Here is a 27,714-nt window from a genome sequence, read left to right on the forward strand (position 1 = left end):
CATCCACAAAGGGAGGGGTGTCAACTTAAATTAGAGATCATGTGACATTTCACTTAGAAACAAGTGAAAAGAGTTAACTACTACTAGCGATGTAACAACATGTTTTATTTATTTAATAGGTTTAATTTATTTAAATAATTGGGAAACTTACCTTTTCATTTCAAAATATCTTTTCTTAATATCCAGGTAACCTACAATTTTCATGAAACAGTGGTCCTATTACAACTGGAAGTCTTAAGGTTAACGTTAGATTTTATTTTTCAGAGCTTTGATCAGAAAAGTTATATTTGAAGTCAAAGATGGTTAAATATATATTACTATAACCTTGCAGTACTACCTAACTTTAAAATAATGAGGTACATTGTTATACATTTACCTTTTTAAGTAAAGTTGAAAGGAAAATATCTCTGTGGTTTTCTGACACACTGAATAAACTCAAGAGCAAAACACGTATTCTCTATTCAAGACGGAGATATTCTTTGATACAATTAAGCTACTCTTTATCATACTTTACTTGAAGACAGATACACTTACTTCCTTCTCTGGAATAAAGGCACTTGGTCCTCTGGTCAAAGGTTGAGATACTCTGATTCTTTTATCCTGTATTTAAAAGAAAAGTTTTCTGTATGAATGATGACTTTCTAAGAAAAGTTAAATTGGTGCACATTTATCACTGAAGTACCTAAATAAATAAATAGAATTTACACGGAATCAAAATAAGTGTTGGATGTCAGATTGAAGAAAACCACCAGGGCCACCATGCAGATGAGATATGGTATAAACTCCCATCAACATGCAGGGTGCACGGGAGGCTCCCAAAATGTCACTTCACTCAGTCATATTCTACATCACAGCTTTTTAGCCCATACTTGATATGACTAAAAACCATTAACATCCATAATATAATAGTCTCTAATAGTACACTAGTATACTGTCAGATATGAGTATGGAAGTTAAAGGAAAGGTTAAATTCAAAGAGGATTACATGTAACTCCCCAAGGCAATTTATTTGGCCCATGATTTTCCTCTGAATAAAAGAGCAATAATCGTATCTAATGTCAAGTTTTGAAACTTTAGGGAAAATAAAAAGCTTGGAGAAACAGAAGTTAACTTCATTTAAAGCATTGAGAATATGGCAATTCTTATAGTTCCACTTGCTGTTCTGTTAGTATTAACAATGGTAGATTGTGAACGGTATGTTTGAGTACTATTTTTTAAAGTTGTTAAATATTTTTTAATAGGAAAATATTTTGGTGTCTCCATTTCTGTGTGTTTATTTATAAGTCACAAAAATTCCCATTATGGAATAGCTTCTTTCTCCACAGGCATGTTTAGGACGATGAACAGATACAGGGAAGCTCTCATGTAACTTAGCCAGGGGAAGAGATGGGGGGAAATGGCCCCTCTATTTTCTATAATGAAAGCAATATTCTAAAGTTCTGTAAGAGAAGCCCTCCAAAGTCATTAAGGAAAAATAGGGACTTTGCCGTGGTTTATAAAGAATATAAAGGCTGGGTGAGAAAGCTGAGGAGCCCATGTCTATTGATGAATAGCGTATTAAGCTTTAGATGACATGGAGCCCTCCTGAGAAAACCTCTAAGCTGAGGAAGTAGCTGTAGGTGGTTCCTTACCAGAGAATGGCAAGATCTATTCCACATGACCCTGTCCCTTGGCCTCAGACTAACACCCAGACCCTAACCAGTCAACACAGAGGCTGGTAGGCAGCCTTTTGGGTGGCTTGATGCAAAAGTCCTGCCCAAACAGAGACAAGGGTAGTCTCTAGGAACTAGGAACTAGTTATAGGAAAGTAGTGTAATATGACAGAGAGAAGAGAAACAAAGCATCACTCAGCAGCAAAAAGAGACAAAGACCACAATGGAGAAACACCAGAATTGGTATCAACAGATACCTGCTTCTCAGGAACAACCACTGGAGTTTCTGTGGATTCACTAGAGAAAGGAAAACCTTATCAAAGTCTCTATTTCTGTAGGTCAGTCTCTCTCTCTCTTCGAAAGGTAATCCGAGTCCTTTTTTGTTCATTATAATCAAAGAGCCTACCAAACACAAAATAGTCATTTAAATGCCTGCACTCCTTAGGAAGCAGTTACAAAATGAATTGGCCAAAGTAGGCAGTCAGGCACTCACCATTTTTTGAGTCTCTAATCAGGTTTAATGATAGGCTCTGGGGAGACAGTGAGCAAAACAGATACGGTCTCTGTACTCATGAGCCTAGCACACAGACTTTATCAATTTGCAGGGTGGTATTGAGATAAATACATTAAACAATGATAACCTTAAACTGCCAAGGTTTCAGAAAGAACTAGGCATCTAGGTTATATTTATATAAAGTGCTGGCAAATAGATCTCAATCTACTGGCCACGTATGAAGACAGCACTATAAAATGGAGTCCTTGAGCATTTCTAATATGGGTATTTCTTGCCTACATCACCCAAAATCTAGGTTACCCAGCAAAATAACTTGAAAGAAATTAGCAGTTTCCTCCCTATGTGAGCCTCCCTAAGTAACAAAGAATAAAAATACTATATATGACTTGATGTACTAGTATGTGAAAAGCAATTACCTGGACAACAACTGATCACTGCAAGTGAACATATAACTTAGAGAAACTGATTATGAGGACAATCAAGGAGAAAAATGTCAATAGTGAGTTAAAACAAAGGTATTAAAATGACAAAAAATACATAATATTCTCAAGCCATGGGAGAAAAATAAAACCTTTTATACTGAAGTGTCTAAGGGGGCGTCGGAAACATAAAATGATTAGTTCCTAATGATTTGTTTATAAAAATCACCATATTTGATACATTATTAATCAAATTTACCTTTAAATATTTGAAATAGTTATTTTGCCTACAAAAATATTTTCTGAATAGAAGTTTAAATCTGAAATACATTTTCCTTATTAATGGAACTTCAAGGTACTGTACTTAAATGACCATAACATGTTTTAGTTTTTATCAGTTGATACGAAGCAACTGGAACTTGGTTTCATTTGTAATATTCATTTGTGCATTCATTTATTCAGCAAGCATTCACTGAGCATTTATAATGTGCTAGGCACAGTGGGAACACAGATTAGATTAGTAGAAATACATATAATTAACTATAGCATATAATATATACCATAGTAGAAGCTTACACAAAATGATGTGGGAAGGCATCATTTTAGCAATTATCATCTACTTAGTCATTTCCCTGTTGTTGAACATTTAAGTCATGTACAATTTTCACTACTGTAAATAATTTCATGATGAACATCTTTGTGTAAAAAGATACTGTGGCATATTTTTTGGTATTTAGGATAGTGTTTTAAGGAAGATTCCCAGAAGTGAGTTTACTAGATTGTAGATTATAAATAGCTTTAAATTTCTCATTGCAAACTGCCAATATGCGAACAAAAATGATTTGCCAATTTTATTTTCATCACTGAGAAAACGTCCACTTAACCCATTAATTTCAAAAGGGAAATACAGTATTTCAAAATTTGTTTGAAACTTTTTATTGTATGCTTATTTGTATTTAAAAGTTCTAAAGCAGAATTGTGAATCAGATTTGTGTTTTTAATAATACAGTTTGGGGGGGCGGGGTATGATTTAGCCGCTGGACCTGAGGCAGATAAACCAGCTGGGAAGCTACTGCAGTAGCCCAGGAGAAAGAAGGTAAGATCTGATCTAAGAGAGCTGCTTATTCACTGAAGAGAAGGGAAGACTAACATTGTTTTTCAATTTTAACAACACATATCCTTACTCAATTATATTTTTAAAATGGCACCACTATAGAAATGATCAGCCTAGTTCTCTATAATGAGCATCTTTTTCAGTAAGGACTCTACTATTGTCTCCATTGGCTGCTTTGCACAGTTAAATGTGAAAACAAAACTTTAAAAATGATCAAGGTAGCTCTTATATTCTACTTTAAATTCCTTTTACTCTGAAAGTTTTTATTGATTCCACCCACTTTCTATCTCTGCAGGTTTTTAAAGTCAGTAAGATCAAATACGAAAGGAGGAGGATAGTGTTATACCCAAAACATTTACTTAAAACCACAAACTGGAGTTCCGCTCAAATTATAATACCTTTCCTCAACTCTTCTTTCAAATTCAATATGTGCAGCGACCAAGTTCCTACTTCCTTCATAACCCAATGAATTCTGAAGACTCCTAGACATGGCCTACCCAATACAGTAGCCATCAGCCACATATGGCTTAATTAAAATTAAATAAAATTAACAATTCAGTTCCTCAGTCACACTAGCCATATTTCAAGTGTTCAATAACTACATGTGGCTATGGCTACCTTGCTGGACAGTGCAGACATTTCCATCTGCCACCACAGAAAGTTCTACTGGACAGCGCTGCTCTAGATTCTTCAACTGATTTTTTTTTTTAAATCACCTCTTCAGAAATTTTGGTGCCCTTTTGGTTTGATGGTCACACCCGTTCAATCTCAGAATCAAGCACTTTAGTGTAATTGCAGAAATGCCCTAAACTAAGTTAAGAGTGAACCCACATAACGGCAAGTCAGGAAGAGAAGAAAAATCAGCCAGTTCCAACTGTCCCAATTTCTGCTCATATTATGGTCTCCAGAAAAGTATCAAGGACATTTTTATGTAAGCACACTTTTCAGACCACAGCTGAGATCTTTCCTAACCCCAGCCTTCTCACCTCCTCACACAATTCAGATCTACCTGTCTACCACTCTCCCCTTGCCCAGCTTCCATGGCACTGAACCACCCAGATCCATTACTTCTTTGACCACGCTTACACTTTTCCAAGACAAGCCCTTCATTGCTATCCACTGCTCTCTTCCATGGCTTTCATTGTCTTTGCAAAATTCAGTAGAATTTTGTTGCAGTCATTATATTGGGAGGGGGATGAGGGAGAAACAAGTTTGTGAAATACGAAAATGAGTAAGTCATATAACTGACTCCTGAAACTTTTACAGTTAGCCATGAGCTAGCTCTTCTCTATGCTTCAGTTGGCTTTGGGGCGTTTGTATTAGTACCTTACAAACATGTTTAAACTGATGTATGCCCAACCAGCTGTTCTTCCTCACTTTCCTCCGCAGTTTATACAATCACAGGGAGAAACCAAGATGGCGGCTGGGTGAGACAGGGCGAAGGAACACCTCCGTGAGAAACACTAGATAAGGACCAGTTACAGCGATGCGCCAGCTGGACGAGGTCTGTTAGATCCACAGGGGCCGTATACTTGGTGAAACTGGGAGTCCGCATTCTGAAACGAGTGAGTAAGCTGGCTGGAAGTCCTGCAGCCGCGCGGCGATCTGGGGAAGCCAGGGTTTGGCATCTGGAGACCGACGGGCTCTTTTGTTTTTTTTTTTTTTTAAATTCAGTTTTATTGAAATATATTCACAAACCATACAGTCATCCATGGTATACAATCAACTGTTCACAGTATGATCATATAGTTATGTGTTCATCACCACAATCTATTTCTGAACATTTTCCTTACATCAGAAAGAATCAGAATAAGAATAAAAAATAAAAGTGAAAAGAGAATACCCAAACCATCCCCCCATCCCACCCTATTTGTCATTTAGTTTTTACTCCCATTTTTCTACTGATTTTTTTTCAATTTTTTAACTTTGTTTATCAAAAAATTAAAAACAAACAGGCAAACAACAACCAAAAAAACCCCACAATATTTCAAACAAAGCAATGGATTAAGGAAAACAAATAACCTAAAATAACTACTTTGCTTCCAATATGTTCCTACCATACCCCAAGAAAATTAATAAACCATGTCCAAACAGAGGAGTAAGAAAAACAAATAATCTAAAATAACTACATTGCTTCCAACATGTTCCTACCATACCCCAAGAAAATTAACTACCCCTAAGAAAACAAAGGAATAAGAGAAAAAAAAAAAAACCTAAAATAACTCTATTGCTTCCAACATGATCTTACTATATCCAAGAAAGTTTACAAACCATAATCATTCCTGAGCACTCCCATAACATTGAGATTACCCTCCATAGTTTATCTGTTCTTATTAGATTATCATTCCCCCTCCACTAATTGGTATCTCTAGGTCCCCTACAATCTACAGTATAAAACATTGTACATTTTTCACAGAATTCACATTAGTGGTAACATACAATATATCTCTTTTTGTGCCTGGCTTATTTTGCTCAGCATTATGTCTTTTTTTTTTTTTTTTTTAATCTTCATTTTATGAGATATATTCATATACCACGCAGTCATACAAAACAAATCGTACTTTCGATTGTTCACAGTACCATTACATAGTTGTACATTCATCACCCAAATCAATCCCTGACACCTTCATTAGCACACACACAAGAATAACAAGAATAATAATTAGAGTGAAAAAGAGCAATTGAAGTAAAAAAGAACACTGGGTACCTTTGTCTGTTTGTTTCCTTCCCCTATTTTTCTACTCATCCATCCATAAACTAGACAAAGTGGAGTGTGGTCCTTATGGCTTTCCCAATCCCCTTGTCACCCCTCATAAGCTACATTTTTATACAACTGTCTTCGAGATTCATGGGTTCTGGGTTGTAGTTTGACAGTTTCAGGTATCCACCACCAGCTACCCCAATTCTTTAGAACCTAAAAAGGGTTGTCTAAAGTGTGCGTAAGAGTGCCCACCAGAGTGACCTCTCGGCTCCTTTTGGATTCTCTCTGCCACTAAAGCTTATTTCATTTCCTTTCACATCCCCCTTTTGGTCAAGAAGATGTTCTCCGTCCCATGATGCCAAGTCTACATTCCTCCCCGGGAGTCATATTCCAAGTTGCCAGGGAGATTCACTCCCCTGGGTGTCTGATCCCACGTAGTGGGGAGGGCAGTGATTTCACCTTTCAAGTTGGCTTAGCTAGAGAGACAGGGCCACATCTGAGCAACAAAGAGGCATTCAGGAGGAGGCTCTTAGGCACAACCATAGGGAGGCCTAGCCTCTCCTTTGCAGCAAACGTCTTCCCAAGGGTAAAACCTGTGGTAGAGGGCTCAACCCATCAAACCACCAGTCCCCTATGTCTGTGGTCATGTTAGCAACCATGGAGGTGGGGTAGGCAAATACCCCTGCATTCTCCACAGGCTCCTCAAGGGGTCACTGCATCTTTTTTTTTTTTCCCTTGTTTTTTTTTTTTTTTTTTTTTTTTTAACTTTCCCTTCTTTTTTAAATCAACTGTATGAAAAAAAAGTTAAAAAGAAAACAAACATACAATAAAAGAACATTTTAAAGAGACCATAACAAGGGAGTAAGAAAAAGACAACTAACCTAAGATAACTGCTTAACTTCCAACATGTTCCTGCTTTACCCCAAGAAAGTTACCTAATATAGCAACATTTCTGTGAACTTGCTCCTACTATATCCATCAGAAATTAACAGACCATAGTCATTCCTGGGCATCCCCAGAACGTTAAATAGCTTATCTGTTCTTCTTGGATTATTGTTCCCCCTTCCTTAATTGCTCTCTATTGCTAGTTCCCCTACATTCTACATTATAAGCCATTTGTTTTACATTTTTCAAAGTTCACATTAGTGGTAGCATATAATATTTCTCTTTTTGTGCCTGGCTTATTTCGCTTAGCATTATGTCTTCAAGGTTCATTCATGTTGTCATATGTTTCACGAGATCGTTCCTTCTTACTGCCGCGTAGTATTCCATCGTGTGTATATACCACATTTTATTTATCCACTCATCTGTTGAAGGACATTTGGGTTGTTTCCATCTTTTGGCAATTGTGAATAATGCTGCTATGAACATTGGCGTGCAGATATCTGTTCGTGTCACTGCTTTCCGATCTTCCGGGTATATACCGAGAAGTGCAATCGCTGGGTCAAATGGTAACTCTATATCTAGTTTTCTAAGGAGCTGCCAGACTGACTTCCAGAGTGGCTGAACCATTATACAGTCCCACCAACAGTGAATAAGAGTTCCAATTTCTCCACATCCCCTCCAGCATTTGTAGTTTCCTGTTTGTTTAATGGCAGCCATTCTAACCGGTGTTAGATGGTATCTCATTGTGGTCTTAATTTGCATCTCTCTAATAGCTAGTGAAGCTGAACATTTTTTCATGTGTTTCTTGGCCATTTGTATTTCCTCTTCAGAGAACTGTCTTTTCATATCTTTTGCCCATTTTATAATTGGGCCGACTGTACTATTGTCATTGAGTTGTAGGATTTCTTTATATATGCAAGATATCAGTCTTTTGTCAGATACATGGTTTCCAAAAATTTTTTCCCATTGAGTTGGCTGCCTCTTTACCTTTTTGAGAAATTCCTTTGAGGTGCAGAAACTTCTAAGCTTGAGGAGTTCCCATTTATCTATTTTCTCTTTTGTTGCTTGTGCTTTGGGTGTAAAGTCTAGGAAGTGTCCGCCTAATACAAGGTCTTGAAGATGTTTTCCTACATTATCTTCTAGGAGTTTGATGGTACTTTCTTTTATATTGAGATCTTTGGTCCATTTTGAGTTAATTTTTGTGTAGGGGGTGAGGTAGGGGTCCTCTTTCATTCTTTTGGATATGGATATCCAACTCTCCCAGCCCCATTTGTTGAAAAGACCATTATGACTCAGTTCAGTGACTTTGGGGGCCTTATCAAAGATCAGTCGGCCATAGATCTGAGGGTCTATCTCCGAATTCTCAATTCGATTCCATTGATCTATATGTCTATCTTTGTGCCAGTACGACGGGCTCTTTTAATAAAAAAAAAAAATAAAAGGGAAAAACCCAGGAGCAGCTGCAGCTGCAATTGTGGGAACCACGCAGTAAAACACAGCAAGAGGGGGCTGGGCCGGCCTCTCGGTGTTTGGCCTGGAAGATAGCCCGCTGCAGATATCCCTAGGGCCGGAGGAACAGAGGGGAGAGCCGGAAGCCAAAAGAAACTCCGCAGCTACCAGCTCGCTCCCGGGAGGGCTGGATAAACTCCTGCCCAGGGTCGTGCCCACAGCCCAGAGCCCTGCCAGTTGTCCCGGAGCTGGGAGGGAGGAACTGTGCGAGGAGGGGGGTGTGGAGATGCCCCGTTCGACCATTCTTGCATCAGGCTGAAAGCAAGCCGGCACGGCCCGGCGGCCCGGGGCTTCCCTTGAGGGATGGCGCACACTGGTGACGTAGCACGGCATTCCCTTGGCAGAGGTCCTGGAGGATCGTGGCTGGGTGGGGGGACCTGCTCGGAGAACCCAGGGACACTACGCTAAGTCCGGTGGTTTGTGGGACAGCGAGAGAGAGGGGCTGGGGCTGAAATGAAATGAAGGCTTGGACTCTTGCGGCAGTCTTGAATCTCTGGGAACCAGGAGGATTTTAATATTGAGGCTGTCCTTCCTCCCTGGCCACCCGTACAAGCACCCCGCATTCAGGGCACAGGGCTCCAGCAACACACCCAGGCTGAGTTCTCCAGCTGGACCCCACAAGAATCATTTCCCCACACACCATGGGGACAAGGTGGAGAACTGACTTGAGGGATATAGGTGACTCACAGACGCCATCTGCTGGTTAGTTAGAGAAAGTGTACATCACCAAACTGTGTTTCTGAAAAATTAGATAGGTTGTTTTTTTTTTTTTTTTAAAAAAAAGAACCCTGTTGAGCAGAGCAAATGCCAAGAGGCCAAAAACAACAGAAAATCTCAATGCATATGATAAAACCAAATGATATGGAGAATCGAACTCCAAACACACAAATCAAGTTATCAGAAGAACCAAAGTTCCTCGCAGAATTAATCAAAGAAATACAATCGAGGAACAAAAACATGGCAAAGGATTTAAAGGACATCAAGAAGACCATGGCCCAAGATATAAGCGACATAAAGAAGACCCTCGAAGAGCATAAAGAAGACACTGCAAGAGTAAATAAAAAAACAGAAGATCTTATGGAAATAAAAGAAACTGTTGGCCAAATTAAAAAGACTCTGGATATTCACAATACAAGACTAGAAGAAGCTGAAGAATGTCTCAGTGTCCTAGAAGTCCACAGAACAGAAAATGAAAGAACAAAAGAAAGAATGGGGAAAAAAAAATTGAAAAAATCGAAATGGATCTCAGGGAAACAATAGATAAAATAAAACATCCAAACTTAAGACTCATTGGTGTCCCAGAAGGGGAAGAGAAGGGTAAAGGTCTAGAAAGAGTATTCAAAGAAATTGTTGGGGAAAACTTCCCAAACCTTCTACACAATATAAATACACAAAGCATAAATGCCCAGCGAACTCCAAATAGAATAAATCCAAATAAACCCACTCCGAGACATATTCTGATCAGATTGTCAAACACTGAAGAGAAGGAGCAAGTTCTGAAAGCAGCAAGAGAAAAGCAATTCACCACATACAAAGGAAACAACATAAGACTAAGTTGTGACTACTCAGCGGCCACCACGGAGGAGAGAAGGCAGTGGCATGACATATTTCAAATTCTGAGAGAGAAAAATTTCCAACCAAGAATACTTTATCCAGCAAAACTCTCCTTCAAATTCAAGGGAGAGCTTAAATTTTTCACAGGCAAACAAATGCTGAGAGACTTTGCCAATAAAAGACCTGCTCTACTTCAGATTCTAAAGGGAGCCCTACCAACAGAGAAACAACAGAAAGGAGAAAGAGATATAGAGAATTTTAACAGAAATATATACTACCTTACATCCCAAAGCACCAGGACACTCATTTTTCTCTAGTGGTCACGTGTCTTTCTCCAGAAGGGACCATAAGCTGGGACATAAAACAAGCCTCAAGAAATTTAAAAAAAAAAAAAAAAAAAATGAATATACTCAAAGCACATTCTCCAACCACAATGGAATACAAATAGAAGTAATAATTTTTGAACTGTAACTCCACTATTTACTTCCTACATGATATAAATTACACAAACTCTAATGACAAATCAGTGGTTTTGAACTCAATGTAAAATATGTAATTTTAGACAACTATATAAAGGTGGGGGAATGGAGGAGTATAGGAACATACTTTATGTGTCCTATTGAAGGGAAGGTGGTATCAAAGAAAAACAAGACTGATAGGGATTTAAGAGGTTAATTTTAAGCCCCACAGTAAACACAAAGAAACTATCAGAGAATATAACCATAGAGATGAAAAGTAGAGTTTGGGTTAAGAGAAACGGGGGAAGGGGCAATGGGGAGTTAAGAAAGGAGTGTAGGGTTGCTGTTTGAAGTGAAGGGAAATTTCTAGTAATGGATGGTGGGAAAGAGCATTACAACATTCTAAAGGTGATTAATCCCACTACTGGAAGGCTAGGAAGGGGTTGGAATGGGAAGATTTAGGCTGTATATATGTTTCCACAACTGAAAAAAAAAAAAATCACACACATACTAGCAACTTGGCTCACAGTTGCCAAGTGCAATAACTGCTCCCAGTGGCCTTTGCACAACTTTATAGCGGGGTTGCTAAATCTCTAAGTCACCCTTTCCACAGCCCCTCCTCAACCCTAAGAATTTCTTTTATGTTGGAAAATATTTTCTCACAACTGAGAATAATGTCAATTCTAGGACTTAGCTCTTCCTCTTGCTGAGAGAGTTACATATGAAAAGTATTGTAAAAAATGCAAAAGACAATAAAAACTAAGGTAATCTTTTTATTTTTCTCCTACCAATTTTCCCTACAGTAAAAAGTACACATACACACACCCAACTAGAGCAGCTATATTATATATCTTCTCAACAGATGCTATTGCAATAGAAACATTCAAAGGCTGTTCTATATTATAAGTGAAAATAACCTCCAGGTGCACTAATTTTGAGGAATAATATTGCTAGGCTTTCCTTGCCTTAAGTCTAAGGTAAAGCTAATATTTATTCTTGGGAATAAATGACTTTGATCATACTGGTAAATTTCATACAATGGCCTTCAAATCACATACCTTGTTTAGCTTCTGTGAAAAACCAAAACCAAAAACCAAGGAGTTGAGCTTCTTTAGCCGCATGGTCCAATAGAGTAGCCACTAGTCACAGGTGACTATTTCAATTAAATTAATTGAAATTGAAGTTAAAAATTCACTGTCAATCTCACTAGCCACACACCAAGTGCTCAATAGCCTCGTATGGCTAGTGGTGTACTATGCTGGATGGTGCAAATCTAGAACATTTCTATCATCACTGAAGCTTCTTGGTACAGCACTGCTCCATAAGATTGTTTAACCCCAATTTCAGCTACTGGGAGGATGCAAAGATACAAAATGGCTAAAAGTTCAGGAATGAATATAAGTATAATAAATTTGTATTAAAGTAACTTCACAGAGATGAAAAATTTATTTGGATGTTAAAACTGGAAAAAACAATACAATTAACATATTAACTACAATGGCAGAAGAGTTGGGAGATACCATTCTTTTGAATCTTACTGTGATGACAGCTTTCAAATCACTAAAGAGAAGAAACAAAATTCTCTAAAATGTTGATTCTAGTGTTAAAAAATAAAAAGAGGTATAAAGGCATTTAGGACATTGTGCTTGTTTGAATGTATTATGTCCCCCCAAAATGCCACGTTCTTTGATGCAATCTTGTGGGAGCAGATGTATTAGTGTTGATTAGGTTGGAACCTTTGGATTAGGTTGTTTCCATGGAGATGTAACCCAATCAACACTAGGTGATAACTCTGATTAGATAATTTCCATGGAGGTGTGGCCCCACCCATTCAGCATAGCCCTTGATTAGTTTACTAGAACCCTATATAAGAGCTCAGACAGAAGGAGCTTGCTGGTGCAGCTTCTGGAGACATTTTGAAAACAGGTGTTGAAAGCTGATACTGACATTTTGGAGAACACCATTTTGAAACGTAATCTGGGAGCAAGCAGGCGCCAGCCATAAGTCTTTAGAGCTAAGAGGTTTTCCGGACGCCACTGGCCATCTTTCAGCAAAGATACCCTTTGATGATACCTTAGCTTGGACAATATTATGGCCTTAAGACTGTAACTTTGTAACCAAATAAACCCCCTTTATAAAAGCCAATCCATTTCTGGTATTTTGCATTCTGGCAGCATTAGCAAACTAGAACAGATATTTTAAATAGTTGTAAATTTAATTGTGATTTGTTTTCAAATATGTTAACACTAGAGTCAAACAATTTGCTTAAATTTTTCCACAAAATCTTATTATTTTAAATAAGTAAAGAAAAAAAGTAGTTATAAAACAGAAACTCATACTTTCCATCCATTAGTTCTATGTTTTCTAAGAGATTTACAAGGAAAGTGATAACAAAAAATGCTACATAAAGGAATATTTCTTTTTCCAGATATGTTATTATAGCTGGAAGAAGTTATGCTTGAAATTCATCAATTAAGATTATGCCTATTAAGTAATTATTTGCTGGAAAACATTGAAAGGATAAAGAATAATTATATTTAGAAAATTGCTTATTTTGACACTTAACAGCTAAACAATTTACTAGATCACATTATATAAATTAATCCCAATAGAAAATTAAGATACCTCGAGGTCAGGAACTCTAAAATTATGAGTCTTTAGAAGTAATCAGCCAATTACTTGCCCCCTAAAAGACTGACTGCCAAAGAACTGCTGCATTTTAAGCTACTAAATCCTTTCAAAGTAAATTATTAAATTTAATTTTATCTTTTCTTCATTTCATTAGAAAATAGAAAAATTAAAAAGTGCAAATTCTATCCATTAAAATATAAATGCTGCTTATGTATTTATCTCTGAAGGGCAGAAGAATATTAAGAATAAAATGTATAATTCATTTACATATAGTTTAAAAAGAGATTAAAAAAAATCTGTTCAACATATAAAAAGCCTCCAACAAAGCAGAAATTTGACTCCACAGAGAACACTAAGTGACAATTTTTAAAGACATCTTTAGAAGGTAAGCTATTTAATAGCTTCAACATTCTTTTTAACATGTTACAATTACAAATATCTTAAATATGAAACACATGCCCCAAATAAAATTTTGAGGTGTGAATGTATCAAAGTCAACTGTAATTATCAATACAAAAAGAAAATTTCACTTGTTGACTGTTCAGATGTTGCATTTTGGCAGAAACCACTGCAAAAAGAGCAGGGATGGACAGGTAGCTGAATGCTATGAAATCATACTGAGGTCATGTTTTTTATTGCCTGGCAGATAATTTCAGGAATAATGACTCGTTTGTAGCAATCAATGACAGTATATATTTTCAAGGGAAAGGGCAAATGGAAAGGAACACAGAGAAACTGTAATGGATTGGGGATTTTATGGTAAACTGAAATTTAAATTTCAGTCATTACCTGGAATGTACATTATGTTCCTATCATCCTTACAAGAAAAGCCAAAAAGATCATTCAAAGAAAAAAAAAATGACTTCTATGCTAGAATAAAATATGTATTGAACTTAATAATATTGTAATAACCAACTGGGATCTGAGGTCATTTGTGAGATAAGATCTGAAACAGAAAATGGCGAAGTCTTTCAAATTACACCAATATCTCTATTACTTTGAGCTAGAATGCTACAAGGAACCACTGAGCAACCCAGGCCTACAGGGTGTGGCAGAAATTCACTGACATGCCAATAGCACTTAAAATTCCCCTTCATAAGTGTTGAATCCTTCAGGAGAAGACTCCTTTCAACTGTGCTGCTATTAAAACCAAGGTGATCATGGGATTTTCCTATAACAGCAGGACTACAGGGTCCAACTGTGGTAGAGTCACTTGAAAAACACTGCAAAGATCCTGATTTCAGCCTTCAACCAAACATGCTGGTTTAATTTTTTAACATGAAATCTCAAAACATTTCCATTCAGAAGCATTATACTTAACCCTATTTTAGCTATTTGTTTACCCCCTCTGTCTTACTAAACTGTTAGCTCCTTAAGGCCTGGGATAGTTCCTTGTTCATCTTTGAGTACTTCAACCTTAGTCTGGTATATGGTGTGAAGTATACTTCTGGTCCCTTTTTGTAAGTTTTACATAATGGTATTTTGAAGAATAGTAATTTTTTTTATTTTACTTTTTCAAAAAATGAATTCCAATAAGTAGTTTAAGATATCATGACTAAACAGTTTTCATTAAAAAAACAACAACAACTTTGATGTGCCATTTTGTAGGAGCCATTAGGTAAATTTTACTTGCTTTATTAACTGCAGGTTTAAAGCTAGACAAATTCACCTACTAAGTATTCCAGAAATGGTAACCATGACTTCTACTGTTACTAGTAGAAAGTAGCAGTAGTAGTCATTACAGTAGAGACAGTTAAGGATGCAAAGATGAATGGACATCATCCCAGCTCTGAAAGAATTAGAAATACATATCCCTATGGCAAAGAGTAGCTAATGAGTTCAACTTGCTTGCAGTACAGTTGAGTTTCTAAATGAGATTTCCCTTGGCTATTAACAAAATAAATTAAATTCTACTTATTAGAATATATGGTAAACCTGTTCAAAGTGCAGGCAAATTTCTATATTTATATGCTGACTATTGAGTAGCAGTTAATATTTCCAAAGGTGGAAATACTGAGCATGAATACAAGCCTAGGATCTTTAAACTATTCCATTAGCATCATACTACTGTTTAATTTTTTAAACTGGAAATAAATCTAAATCACATTCATGTCCAGTGTTTTCCAGAGGCAGGTAGCAAAGAACATACCTCCTTTTCCATATAGTACGTATTGGTACAGAAACATTAAAGCTATATTCAAATGTAAACTTAAAAGGTAGTTTTGTTATAGCAAGACATTTCCACTACCTACAGAATTTAGATATATTTGAACAAGGATTTCCTAAGGATCGGCCTCCCCTTTTCGTCTCATTAAAATCTTTCCCATGTTTCCTTTAAGAACTATCCCAAAGACCAATTCCTTTGGTCTCCCTCCCCTGCTACCAACTCCCAATCTCTCATCTGAATTTATTTAAATCTATTCCTCTTAAAAGACACCATTTCCTTTCTATCTCATAGCTATTAAAAATATACTTTAATATTATATCATCACAAGCTCCACAAAAAGCAGGATCAATTTCTAACACAATAGCTGCAGCATTATAGCATAGAACCATGGAAATAATAGGTAATAACATGTTTGTTGGATTGAATGAGGGAGGTGGGGTCTGGGTTCAGGCTCTTCCGCTTTTCCTCTTCCCTGGACAGAACAAGAGCATCTTGTGGACTAAGGTAGTTAAAGCTCTCTATATTCTTATCAAGAAACACCAAAAAGTTAAACTAGTCAGTTAAATAGTCTTGGACATTGTTCTGGTTTGCTAATGCTGCTGGAATGCAAAACACCAGAAGTGGACTGGCTTTTTTTTTTTTTTTTTTTTTGGTGTTCATAGTATACCCTTTCAACATATGTGTTCTGCTTTTTTTTTTTTTTAATTTTATTTTGAAATAAATTCAAAGTTATAGGAACAGCTGCAAAAACAATACAAACCCCATACACAGAACTCCAGCATTCCCTGACCCCCCCTCCCCCAATACCCCGATCCACTAACTTTAACATGCTGTCACATCGCTATTTCTTTCCCTCCCTCCCTCCCTCCCTATCATCCATCATCTATTGCTCTGTCTTCTGAACATATGAGAGCTAGCTGCACACATCCTTGAACAAACACTGTAATTCACATATACAATTCCCATGAACAAGAACATTCTTTTATGCAATCCCATTAAGCACAGCTAAGAAGTACAAGAAATTCGACAATGATACAAAGCTTACATTCTATAGTTCCTTTTCCTTATGTCTCAACTGTGTCCCTTTGAGCCTCCTGTCCTCCATCCTCAGATCCCATCCAGGGTCATCCTTGGCATTCAATTTGGATTGGCTTTTATAAAGGGGATTTATTTGGTTACACAGTTACAGTCTTTAGGCTATAAAGCGCCCAAGGTAATGCATCAACAATCGGGTACCTTCACTGGAGGATGGCCAATGGTGTCCAGAAAACCTCTGTTAGCTGGGAAGGCATGTGGCTGGCGTCTGCTCCAAGTTCTGGTTTCAAAATGGCTTTCTCCCAGACGTTCCTCTCAAGGCCACAGCTCCTCTTGAAAATGTCACCCTCAGTGCTCTCCAAAATGTCACTCTCAGTTGCTCTCCAAAATGTCCCTCTTAGCTGTTCTTGGGCCTTTCTCTCTTAGCTCTCAGAACAAAAGTCTGCTTTCAAAGGCCATCTCCAAAATGTTGCTCTGTAAGCTGCACCTCCTCTCTCAGCCCCTGTGCATTCTTCAAAGTGTCCCTCTTGGCTGTAGCAAGCTCACTCCTTCTGTCTGAGCTTATATAGTGCTCTAGTAAACTAATCAAGGCCAAAGCTGAATGGGCAGGGCCACACCTCCATGGAAATTATCCAATCAGAGTTATCACCTACAGTTGGGTGGGTCGCAACTCCATGGAAACACTCAAAGAATTACAATCTAATCAACACTAATAGGTCTGCCCACACAAGACTGCATCAAAGATAACGGCGTTTTGGGGGACATAATACATTCAAACTGGCACCGCTCTCAACAATGGATAGAACATCTAGACAAAGGATCAATAAGGAAACAGAGATGTTGAATTGTACCATAAATGAACCAGACTTGACAGATACTTATAGAACACACTACACCCCACAACAGCAGGATACACATTTTTCTCAAGTGCTCATGGAGCATTATCTAGGATAGGCCACATGTTGGGTCACAAAGCAAGCCTCAGCAAATTTAAAAATATTAATATTATAATAAACACTTTCTCGGATCATAATGAAATGAAATTGGAAATATAACAGGCAGAAGATTGTAAAATTCACAAATACATGGAGACTAAACAACATGCTCTTAGAAAACCAGTGGGTAAAGGAAGAAATTACAAGAGAAATTAAGAAATACCTGAAGGCAAATGACAATGAAAACACAATATATCAAAACTTATGGGATGCAGCAAAGGCAGTGCTGAGAGGGAAATTTATTGCCCTAAATGCCTATATTAAAAGAAAAGAGAGAACAAAAATTGAGGAATTAACTGTCCACCTGGAGGAACTAGAGAAAGAAGAGCAAACTAACCCCAAAGCAAACAGAAGGAAAGAAATAACAAATATTAGAGCAGAAATAAATGAAATTGAGAACAAGAAAACAATAGAGAGAATCAACAAAACCAGAAGTTGGTCAATCCTAGAAAATCAACAAAGAGAGAGAGAGAGAGAGAGAGAGAGAGAGAGAGAAAGAGAGAGAGAGAGAGGGAGGAGAGAGGGAGGGAGAGAGAGGGAAGGAGGGGGGAGGGAGGAGAGAGAGGGAAGGAGGGAGAGAGCGCGCATGCATGAGAGCGCAGATGCAAATAAATGCAATCAGAAATGGGAAAGGAAACATAACTACTGACCCTGCAGAAATAAAGGAGATAATGAGAAGATACTATGAGCAACTATATGCTAATAAACTAGACAACTTACATGAAATGGACAACTTCCTAGAAAAGCATAAACAACTAACAATGACCTGAGAAGAAATAGATGACCTCAACAAACCAATCACAAGTAAAGAGATTGAGTCAGTTATCAAAAACCTCCCCAAAAAGAAAAGCCCAGGACCAGATGGCTTCACATGTGAATTCTACCAAGCATTCAAGAAAGGATTATTACCAATTCTGCTCAAACTCTTCAAAAAAATTGAAGAGGAGGGAAAGCTATCTAACTCATTCTATGAAGCCAACATCACCCTGATAGCAAAATCAGACAAAGATACTACAAAAAAAGAAAATTATAGACCAATCTCTTTAATGAATATACATGCAAAAATCCTCAACAAAATACTTGCAAATCAAATCCAGCAGCACATTAAAAAAATTATACACCATAACCAGGTGGCGTTTATTCCAGGTATGCAGGGCTGGTTCAAACAAGAAAATCAATCAATGTAACACACATCAATAAATCAAAGCAGAAGAACCACATGATCATCTCAATTGGTGCAGAAAAGGCTTTTGACAAAATTCAACATCTTTTCTTGATGAAAATACTTCAAAGGATAGGAATAGAAGGGTATTTTCTCAACATGATAAAGGCAATATATGAAAAACCCACACCTAACATCATACTGAAAGCTTTCCCTCTAAGATCAGGAACAAGACAGGGATGCCCATTGTCACCATTTTATTCAACATTGTGCTGGAAGTTCTCGCTAAAGCAATTAGGCAAGAAAAAGAAATAAAAGGCATCCAGATTGGAGAGGAAGAAGTAAAATTTTCACTCTTTGTAGATGACATGATTCTATATGTAGAACACCCAGAAAAATCTACAGCAAAGGTATTAGAACTAATCAATGAATTCAGCAAAGTGGCAGGCTACAAGATCAATACACAAAAATCCAGTGTATGGATAGATAAGTAGAAAAATGGGGATAAAAACTAAATGAAAAATAGGGTGGGGGGGTGACTCGGGTGTTCTTTACTTTTATTTTTTATTCTTATTTTCACTTTTTTTTGTTACAAGGAAAATGTTCAAAAGTAGATTAGGGTGATGAATGCACAACTATATGATGGTACTATGAACAACTGATTGTACACTTTGGATGACTGTATGGTATGTGAATACATATCAATAAAATTGAATTAAAAAAAAAAAAGTGAATCTGTGCCTTACAAGACTGTAATGAAAACAAGGACCACAACTTCCCAATATGCTTCTCCCTATGCTAAATTAAATTCAATGTTCCCTAAAAGAACAAGAATACATACTTCATTTAAACTGAGAAAGTACCTTTCACACAGCCTCCCAGGAACAGAACTGAGCAAATTAAAGTATGTTTGATTTTACATTGAATTATATTAAATTTCAGTTTAATAAAATTCAAAAGAAGAAGAGAGGTTTTTATTCTTTTTTTCTGAAAAGAATAGTTGCACTTTAAATTTTGCCTGGAATAGAAAAGAGATTTGATCTGCATAGTGAATTTTCATGTACTTCAATTCTGCTCTATTTTGTCAATCCCTTAATCTATCAACAGAGGACTTACAAATTGTGCTTGATGGACACAGGTAATCTTAAAACCTATTTAAATCTGAATCAAAACCATGAATTATGTTCACTTATATCGACAGCTTAAAGACTTTCTGATATCAGAACTGACCCCATTACATTCTTAACAATTACTGAGGACCCCAAGAGCTTTTGTTTATTGAGTATATCTATCAATATTTACCATGTCAGAAATTAATTTTTAATATTTAATTTACTTAAAAATGAAAATAGCAAACCTATTATATGTTAACACAAATGATTTTTTTGTGGAAATTATAATTTCCAAACAACAACAACAACAAAGCAGTGAGAAGAGTAGCATTTTTATATTTGTGCAAATATCTGGCTTAATTAAAAAACTGGATTCTCGTATCTGCTTCTGCATTCAATCTGCTGGTTTATGTCACTGTAGTTGAACTATATGAAGAAAATCTGGCCTTGCACAGATATGTAGTTGGAAAAGGCTACTGGATAATTTTGGACATTCTTAGATACTACACCAAAACTTGACAAGTGGTGGCTTTTAAGTTTGTTGCAATGTGGAAACTGAACCAGATTAATAAACTTTCTTACTCTGTTAGATTAAAATCCATTGATTTATCTTCTATTTTGAATGGAGCTTTACTCATCCATAATTTTGTAATGTCAATCACTGATCATTTAGAAAATATTGGTTCCCTGAGTTTTGCAGGTTCTCCAACTATTGATACATTACATTTACAATATTGAAAAATAAAATTTGTTAATATCACCTTGCGCATCAGAAAAGTCTTTAAGAATTGGGAAGTAGTCTGGCTCAAGGGATATTAGTTTTCCAAAATTCTTTTTACCTGAAAGCTCAAATTTTATCATTGGCAAGAAACCCTATCAGCTGTTTTTCTTGAAGTGACAGGCTCATTTGTTCACTTTTGAGACAAATGTCTGCTAAATACCGAAGTCTGAAAAACTAGTAGTCATCCTTTCATGTAAAAATGGTGTTCCATGAAAAAGCGGCAAATTCAGCTAACACCTCTATCACACAAAGGATGTTCCATGACACAACCATCACTTCGGTGTGCAGTAGGGCTTTATGCACATTTCCTATTTTAAAACAAAAGAAGGTATGTATGCAATAGTTGAGAGATAATAAAATGTATACATTTTACTGTTTCATCAAAGACATTTTGAGTGAAAATAGAATTTTTGACTGTGAGCACAGGGTGATGAATAAACTAATGACCACTATTGCAGTTTGGTGCCATTGCTTTGATTTCTGCCAAGGTGCCAGAGACCCACAGATCACACTTTGAGAACCACTGACTTAAATAAATGTTTCACATATACTCCTGCCTTTCCTCCATTTAAATTTTTACCCTTCTAAACTGTTTTAATCACTTGCAAAAAGATTGCTACACTTAACTCTCATACTGAGAGATGGGTACTACATGACCCTTAAAAACAATTACTGTTTTTTTATTTGTTTTTATCTATTATTACAAGGCCATAGATCTTCTATGGAAGTGTTCATCTCTGTATTGGTAAAATAAAATTTTAGTCAATTAAACAAGCATGAATGGCCAAGAAAACCCTGTAAAAGAAGAGCAATGGGGGTAGGGGTGGGGAGTTAGTTCTACCATATAGTAAAATACAATGTTTCTATAATTAAAAGTACTGGCACATGAATAGACACAGAAACCAATGAAACTTTTCAAACTATGACTCAAGATCCAGAAACAATAAAAGAAAAATTGATAATTCAACTACATAAAACCAAACCAAACCAAACTTCTGCATGGTAAAAAATATCATAAGTGAAGTCAGATGACAAATAATATGAAAAATATGTGTAACTTAACAGCCAATGAACTAATAATCCAAATAAATAAAGAACTCCTGGAAATGAAGAGGAAAAAGAGCAACAACTCACTAGAAAAATTAACCATGAATAGGCAATTAACAGAAGATATCACTCATAAAAGCAAATGCCATATTTCATTTATCAGATTGGAAAAAATCCAAGTTAGGCAAACTACTCTATTAAGTTAGGCGGTATACTTGACAAGGCTGTAGGTGATAGGTACTCTAAAAAATTGTGTAGGAAAGCAAAATCAAACAATTCCCATAAATAGGAATTCGGCAACATCTTACAAAATTACATATGCTTTTATCCTTTTACCCAGCAATCCCACTTCTAGGAATCTATCCCAATAATACAGACAAAAAAAAAAAAAAAAAAAAGAGAGAGAGGAAAATGTTTGTAAAAAAAAATAACTGGAACCTGAATCTAATCAAGACTTTAGCCTTATCTCCAGGAAATACTGAGAGGATCAAGTTAAATAACACAATGAGAAAGCATAGAAAAATATTCAAATTATTTGATATTCTTTGGGAAAATTCAACCAATTTCTTCAACAGTTAAAAGCATGGGGAAAAAAAAGAAGATTGAAAACTCTAAGACTTAAAAGGCGTAACTACCAAATGTAACAATGGGCCTAATTCAGAACAAATTAACTCTAAAAAGATATTTTTGAGACAAATGGGAAAAACTGAGTAAGACAGGATAGTAGTACTAAACAATTATTGCTAATTTTGGTAGGTGTGAAACTCGTACTGTAGTTATACAAGAAAGTGTCCATATAGCTTAGAAACATACTAAAATATATAGGGGTAAAAGGAAATGAGTTTTTACATTAAATTTAAATTATTTCACCAACAATAAAATGAGATTGATGAAGTCAGAGTGACAAAATCTTGCCAATACCGAATTTGGTGATGGGTTTACGGGGGGGTTCATTACACTAATTTTTCTACTTTTGTGTAGCTTGAAATTTTGTATGATAATTTTTTAAAGGAATCTAGCAAGGATCCTGACATGTAATAGGCATTCAGTAAATGGTAACTATTACAACAAACATTTTGTAATTTATAATACAAGTTAAAGAAGAATAAATGTGTCATGTATATTTAAACCTTACTAAGATTTAGAGTAAGCATTGCAGCTTTTATGAAGAACTATTAATTCATTCAACAGATTTGTTTTTAAGCTCATTACATAAAAGGTCTTGGGTTAAGTGGTGGGGTACAAATATAAATAAAGCATAAATCCTTACCTAAGGAAACACCAGCTAAATACATATGGATGCACACTCATAATGAAGGTGACCAAATAGGAATGCTTAACTCTATCTTCACAGGTATGGATGAGAAAAGCCTTCCAGATGAGATAAATCTTTTAAGAAGGAATAGAAATTGGTCAGGCTACAAAGGAAAGAATAGATAGGTTTACGGTACAACATCTCAGGCAAAAGAATGAGAAAATGCAAAGGCATGGCACATTTGGGGAATTATGTGCTATTCTAGATGTTCACAGGGAAAGCACATGAGAAAGGTTCAGTGAGTAAGACTGGAGATATAGACAAGAGTCATCTCACGAATGCTATTCTAAAGAGTTTTGAGTTCACAGAGATAATGAACTGTAGTGAAATGATACTTTTTTTTTTTTAATATACAGTTTTGAGGTATATTTACATACCCTACAATCATCTACAGTGTATAATCAGTTATTCCAAATACCATCATATACTTGTGCATTCATCGCCAGAATCAATTTTTGAACATTTTCCTTACTCAAAAATAGATAAAGTAAAAAAGAACACCTAAATATTGCATCTCCCCACCCCATCCCACTCTATTTTTCATTTAGTTTTTGTCCCCATTTTTCTACTCATCTGTACATACACTGGATAAAGGGAGTGTGAGCCAAGAGGTTTTCACAATCACAAAGCCATACCATGTATAAGCTACATGGTTTTGCAATCGTCTTTAAGAATCAAGTTTGACAGTTTCAGCTACTATTTGACTTTTAGGAAAATATTTCTGACGTCAGTTTGAAAGTGGACTGGGGTGGAATAGGGTGGAATTAATAAAACCTGTTATAAATCTTATCTAGGAAAGAAAAGATTTAGTGATTAAGGGATTATGTTGGGAGTTATTTAGGAGACAGAATAAATAGAATTTAGTGATTGTCTGGATATGAGGGTAAAATAATGAAAGAAGTCTAGGATGCCTCACAGATTTCTGAATTGGATGACTGGATGAATGAATAATAGTGCCACCAACTGAAAGAAAGATACCAAGACAATGACGAAGTCTTAGATACAGGTCAATTCCAATACTGCAGGGATATGTGTTTGTAAGGCAGGTATCCAAAAGGAAATGAGTTTCAGGGAGATGAAAAAGTCAAATATTTTATCATTTTAATTTGCATTTAAAAATACAAACTTTCTATTATGCATAAGACTCCAATATTTAATAGCAATCTCATTACTAGGTTATCTTGTCATCTCTTTACAAAGTTTCTCTCAGGGACTCTAGTGTGCTTTCCATTTCTACTACTACTTCCTCAGTTTAGCTTTTATTTTATCCCCAGCCATGGGGGAAAAAAAACAAGACAAAACGAAACAGAAAGGTAAGGTCTCTGACATTCTGGCCTCTTACCCAGCTTTCCAAATTTTGCTTTCCATGTGTTCCCTATATGAACATTTCACTTCCCCTGCACTGATCTGCTACATTCCCTCTTCAAATTTATTACAATGTTGCTAACTCATCACAAAAGGCCTAACTCAGTTCCTACATGCTCTGTACTGAGTCACTCAAACCCAGAGTAAGTTTTCCCCTCTTATGGGCTCCTGTGTTTCCGCTGTTTTCCCCTTATATAACACACTACTTTTGTATGTTTATATCTTCTCTTTCATTAATTTGATTTTGGAAGAAATGTTTCATCTTACTTGATACTCAAATAAAGTATCAAATAAAGATACTCAAATAAAGTTGATTGATCACATAATATTTCTATATATATTGCTGAAGCCTATTATGTGTTTAATGATATTAATTAACTAATTTTGGACAATAATCACCTTACAAATTATTTCTTGACACTCTGGACTCATGCCATTCCTGAAACACATACACACACACAATTGTCACTTAAGAGAATTATTTTACAACATCCAAAAAAAAGTTTTCAGTTTTGGCAATGACATTCTCAGAGTATAGTTTCTGACAGAAAGAACTGTAATTATGTTCAATTAAGATTCATGAAAGTAATTATCTTCTAATAATCACAGAGCCCTTCTTTGTCTTTCTCCTGATATCTCCTCCCATTTTCCAAATCAGCTTGTGCACAGATGCTGTTCATGTACCTTTCTGTTCTTAATCATTCTATATTAACTAACTCTACAACTATCTCTTATCCTCAGCCTATACCTAGATCTTTACAACATCAATAATCGGTATCATCTATTATTGTAAATGATTTTTCAAAGTCCTCACAAAATAATGTATGGACTTGTTCTGAGATATTTCTATTAAAAATGTAGAATTTTAGCTTCAGCATTAAGGTTTGCTGGGTCTGGAAATACTAACATGAGCTTTAGTTTTCTGTAACTTTTTTTAGGCATTCATATAATCATACAGGTCTTGAAATACAATTGTTCCTTCCCCTGGAATGCAATTGCCAAAAACATAACATTTTTTTTTCTTCTAAAAGAAGAGTCATATGATCATAACAATGTGCCAAATGTACATATAACTATCAGATGTATGGACTGGCTGGTAGGTCAGAATGACCTCACTTAAACGGCTGGCAGTTAGTGCTGGCTGTTGATTGGGGTGCCTTGTTTCTTCCTTCACGTGGGCTTGCTTTTGCTTCTCCCAAGTATGGCAGCTGAGTTCCAGGGAGAAACATGTAAGTGGCAAAGGCTGAAGCTGCACATCCACCCCATGAGTTTTTATTGTTAGCCTAATTTTGCTTTCTAAAATAAAGAATGTTAGTTTCCCTAGTTAAACCTCAAACTATCATTTCTCTAAGATGAGCATATTATACTGAGAACTACTTAGGATTTTTCAGCACAATTTTATGAGTAGTAAGTAACAAGATCTAAGGATTAAGTTCCACATGACAAAGTACATCTACATTTTCAAATTAATAAAACTAGTCCAATGTTAATTTTTAGAGAATTTAAAGACTAAGCACATGGTGATTTTACTTTATGATCAAGAGAGGAACTGAACTTAGCAAAGTAAAGTCATGCTTACCCATAATGTGAATAAAATTATTTTTAAATAAGTTTGGATAGACGTGTGATGATTTAGTCATCAGACTTTAGTTCGCAAATATTTTTAAATACTTTTAATATACCAATAGACTCTACACTTCAGATACCCAATAATTTTCTTAGGGAAAAACACAAAAGCATCAAATAAGAATGATATATGGAACAGAGGTCTCAGCTTAATTTATTTACAAGCACTGAAATAACTATAATTTATTCTTATAATGGCAAAATGTGAAATATAGATTCATAGGTCTTACATGGCAATATTCTACAAGGGTATAAGGCAATGTAGTCCTTCTCCACAAAAGGTGACAAGCTTTCCCCTGGATAATATGTGCTTTTCCTAATTTACAGAACAAGATGGTAGGTACATTATAATGGCAATAGTGCAGCATCCAATCACTAAGTAAATATTTAATCTCTCCAAGCTTCAATTTTCTGATTCATAAAGTAGAGAGGAGATCAATTGTGTAAGACTGCTATGAGGATTAAATGAGATAAGGCATGAAGTGAATCTAGTGCTCTGTCAAGAATATAGTGGACACAAAATAAAAAGTAGCCCTGTATTTAAATGTTAGGAGCGAATTAAAACATGTTTTAAAGTCATTTCTGGCCAAGATTTACTAAGTTCCCATCATTCTGTGTTATGTTTATTTTAACAGCCTCATTATGAGCTGAATTAAGTTATTGTTAGTACTATATCCTCCCCAGTACTCACTAATGTAGGCTCTCCCTCTCTGTGTGTAGTTTTTCTTTACTTCTGATTATAGAAGTAAAATTTTCTCTAAGGGGGAAAATAAAGAGTACATATAAACAAAAAAAAATCCTTTATAATCTCACCATCCAAAAACAGCTATTGTTAACACAGGATTTTCTATCCTATATTTTTTCTAAGCATTTACAATATATGCAGACATAAAACTTTACTAAAGATCATTTTAAAGTTGAACAATTTTGTAATATTCCTTTTCCCATCATTTCACCTAAAATGTACATTTTAATAATTGCATAACAATCAATAAAGCTTTCAAATGAATTTAGGTGATAAGTTCATGACAGTTCCCTCTAGTGCCCTCACAGGTAAGACACTTCAAAGACATCTGTGACTTGTCATGATCTAATTTTTAAAAAGACCACTGAATTTCTATAGCCATTTGTTACATCTATAATTAGTATATTTACTAAATTAACTGCACTATTACAATAAGTTGAACCAAAATACAATGCTAAATCAAAAAAAGAAAAATGCAGATAACCTTTTCTATTAGAGGCATCCTGCAGGATATGTGTCCCTAAAAATCACTGCACTGTATAAAATCATGCAATAAAAACCACAGAACTTATGGGGAAAATGGGGTTAGGGGTACAACACTAAAAAAACTCTTTCAGTTATATATTAAAACAAAATGCAGGAATCTAATGAAAATGGTACCCATTTTACATGTTAAATGGCACAGAAATACAGAAATACTACAATAAATGGTACTTTATCTTTAAAAAGACTTTAACTTTGTTTGTGGACGTTGATGGTGGAAGGACTGAGGCTTGCGAGTTATCATGAAGAGGTGGAAGGACAGTGATCTGAAATTGGATGCAAAGTTGTAATACCACATGTTGAGGTACAGAGTTCTTAATACACCTGTGAACTGACATAGCCAGTAGACATCTGAGGTATGTGTATGCATTTTGGGTATTCCTA

The 27,714-nt window shown here is 35.9% G+C and overlaps 1 protein-coding gene across 1 annotated transcript in view; it reads right to left on the reverse strand.

The window, feature by feature from the left end:
* Positions 1-27,714, reverse strand: part of SESN3 (sestrin 3) — an 89,358-nt gene that overhangs the window by 27,791 nt on the left and 33,853 nt on the right. Inside the window, exon 2 of the mRNA XM_037841163.1 lies at positions 535-600. Within this exon, the coding sequence (XP_037697091.1) occupies positions 535-600 (66 nt within the window). The remainder of the gene's footprint in view (positions 1-534; positions 601-27,714) is intronic.

This window comes from Choloepus didactylus, chromosome 6 (assembly GCF_015220235.1).
Source record: "Choloepus didactylus isolate mChoDid1 chromosome 6, mChoDid1.pri, whole genome shotgun sequence".
In the NCBI taxonomy this organism is placed as follows: domain Eukaryota; kingdom Metazoa; phylum Chordata; class Mammalia; order Pilosa; family Megalonychidae; genus Choloepus; species Choloepus didactylus.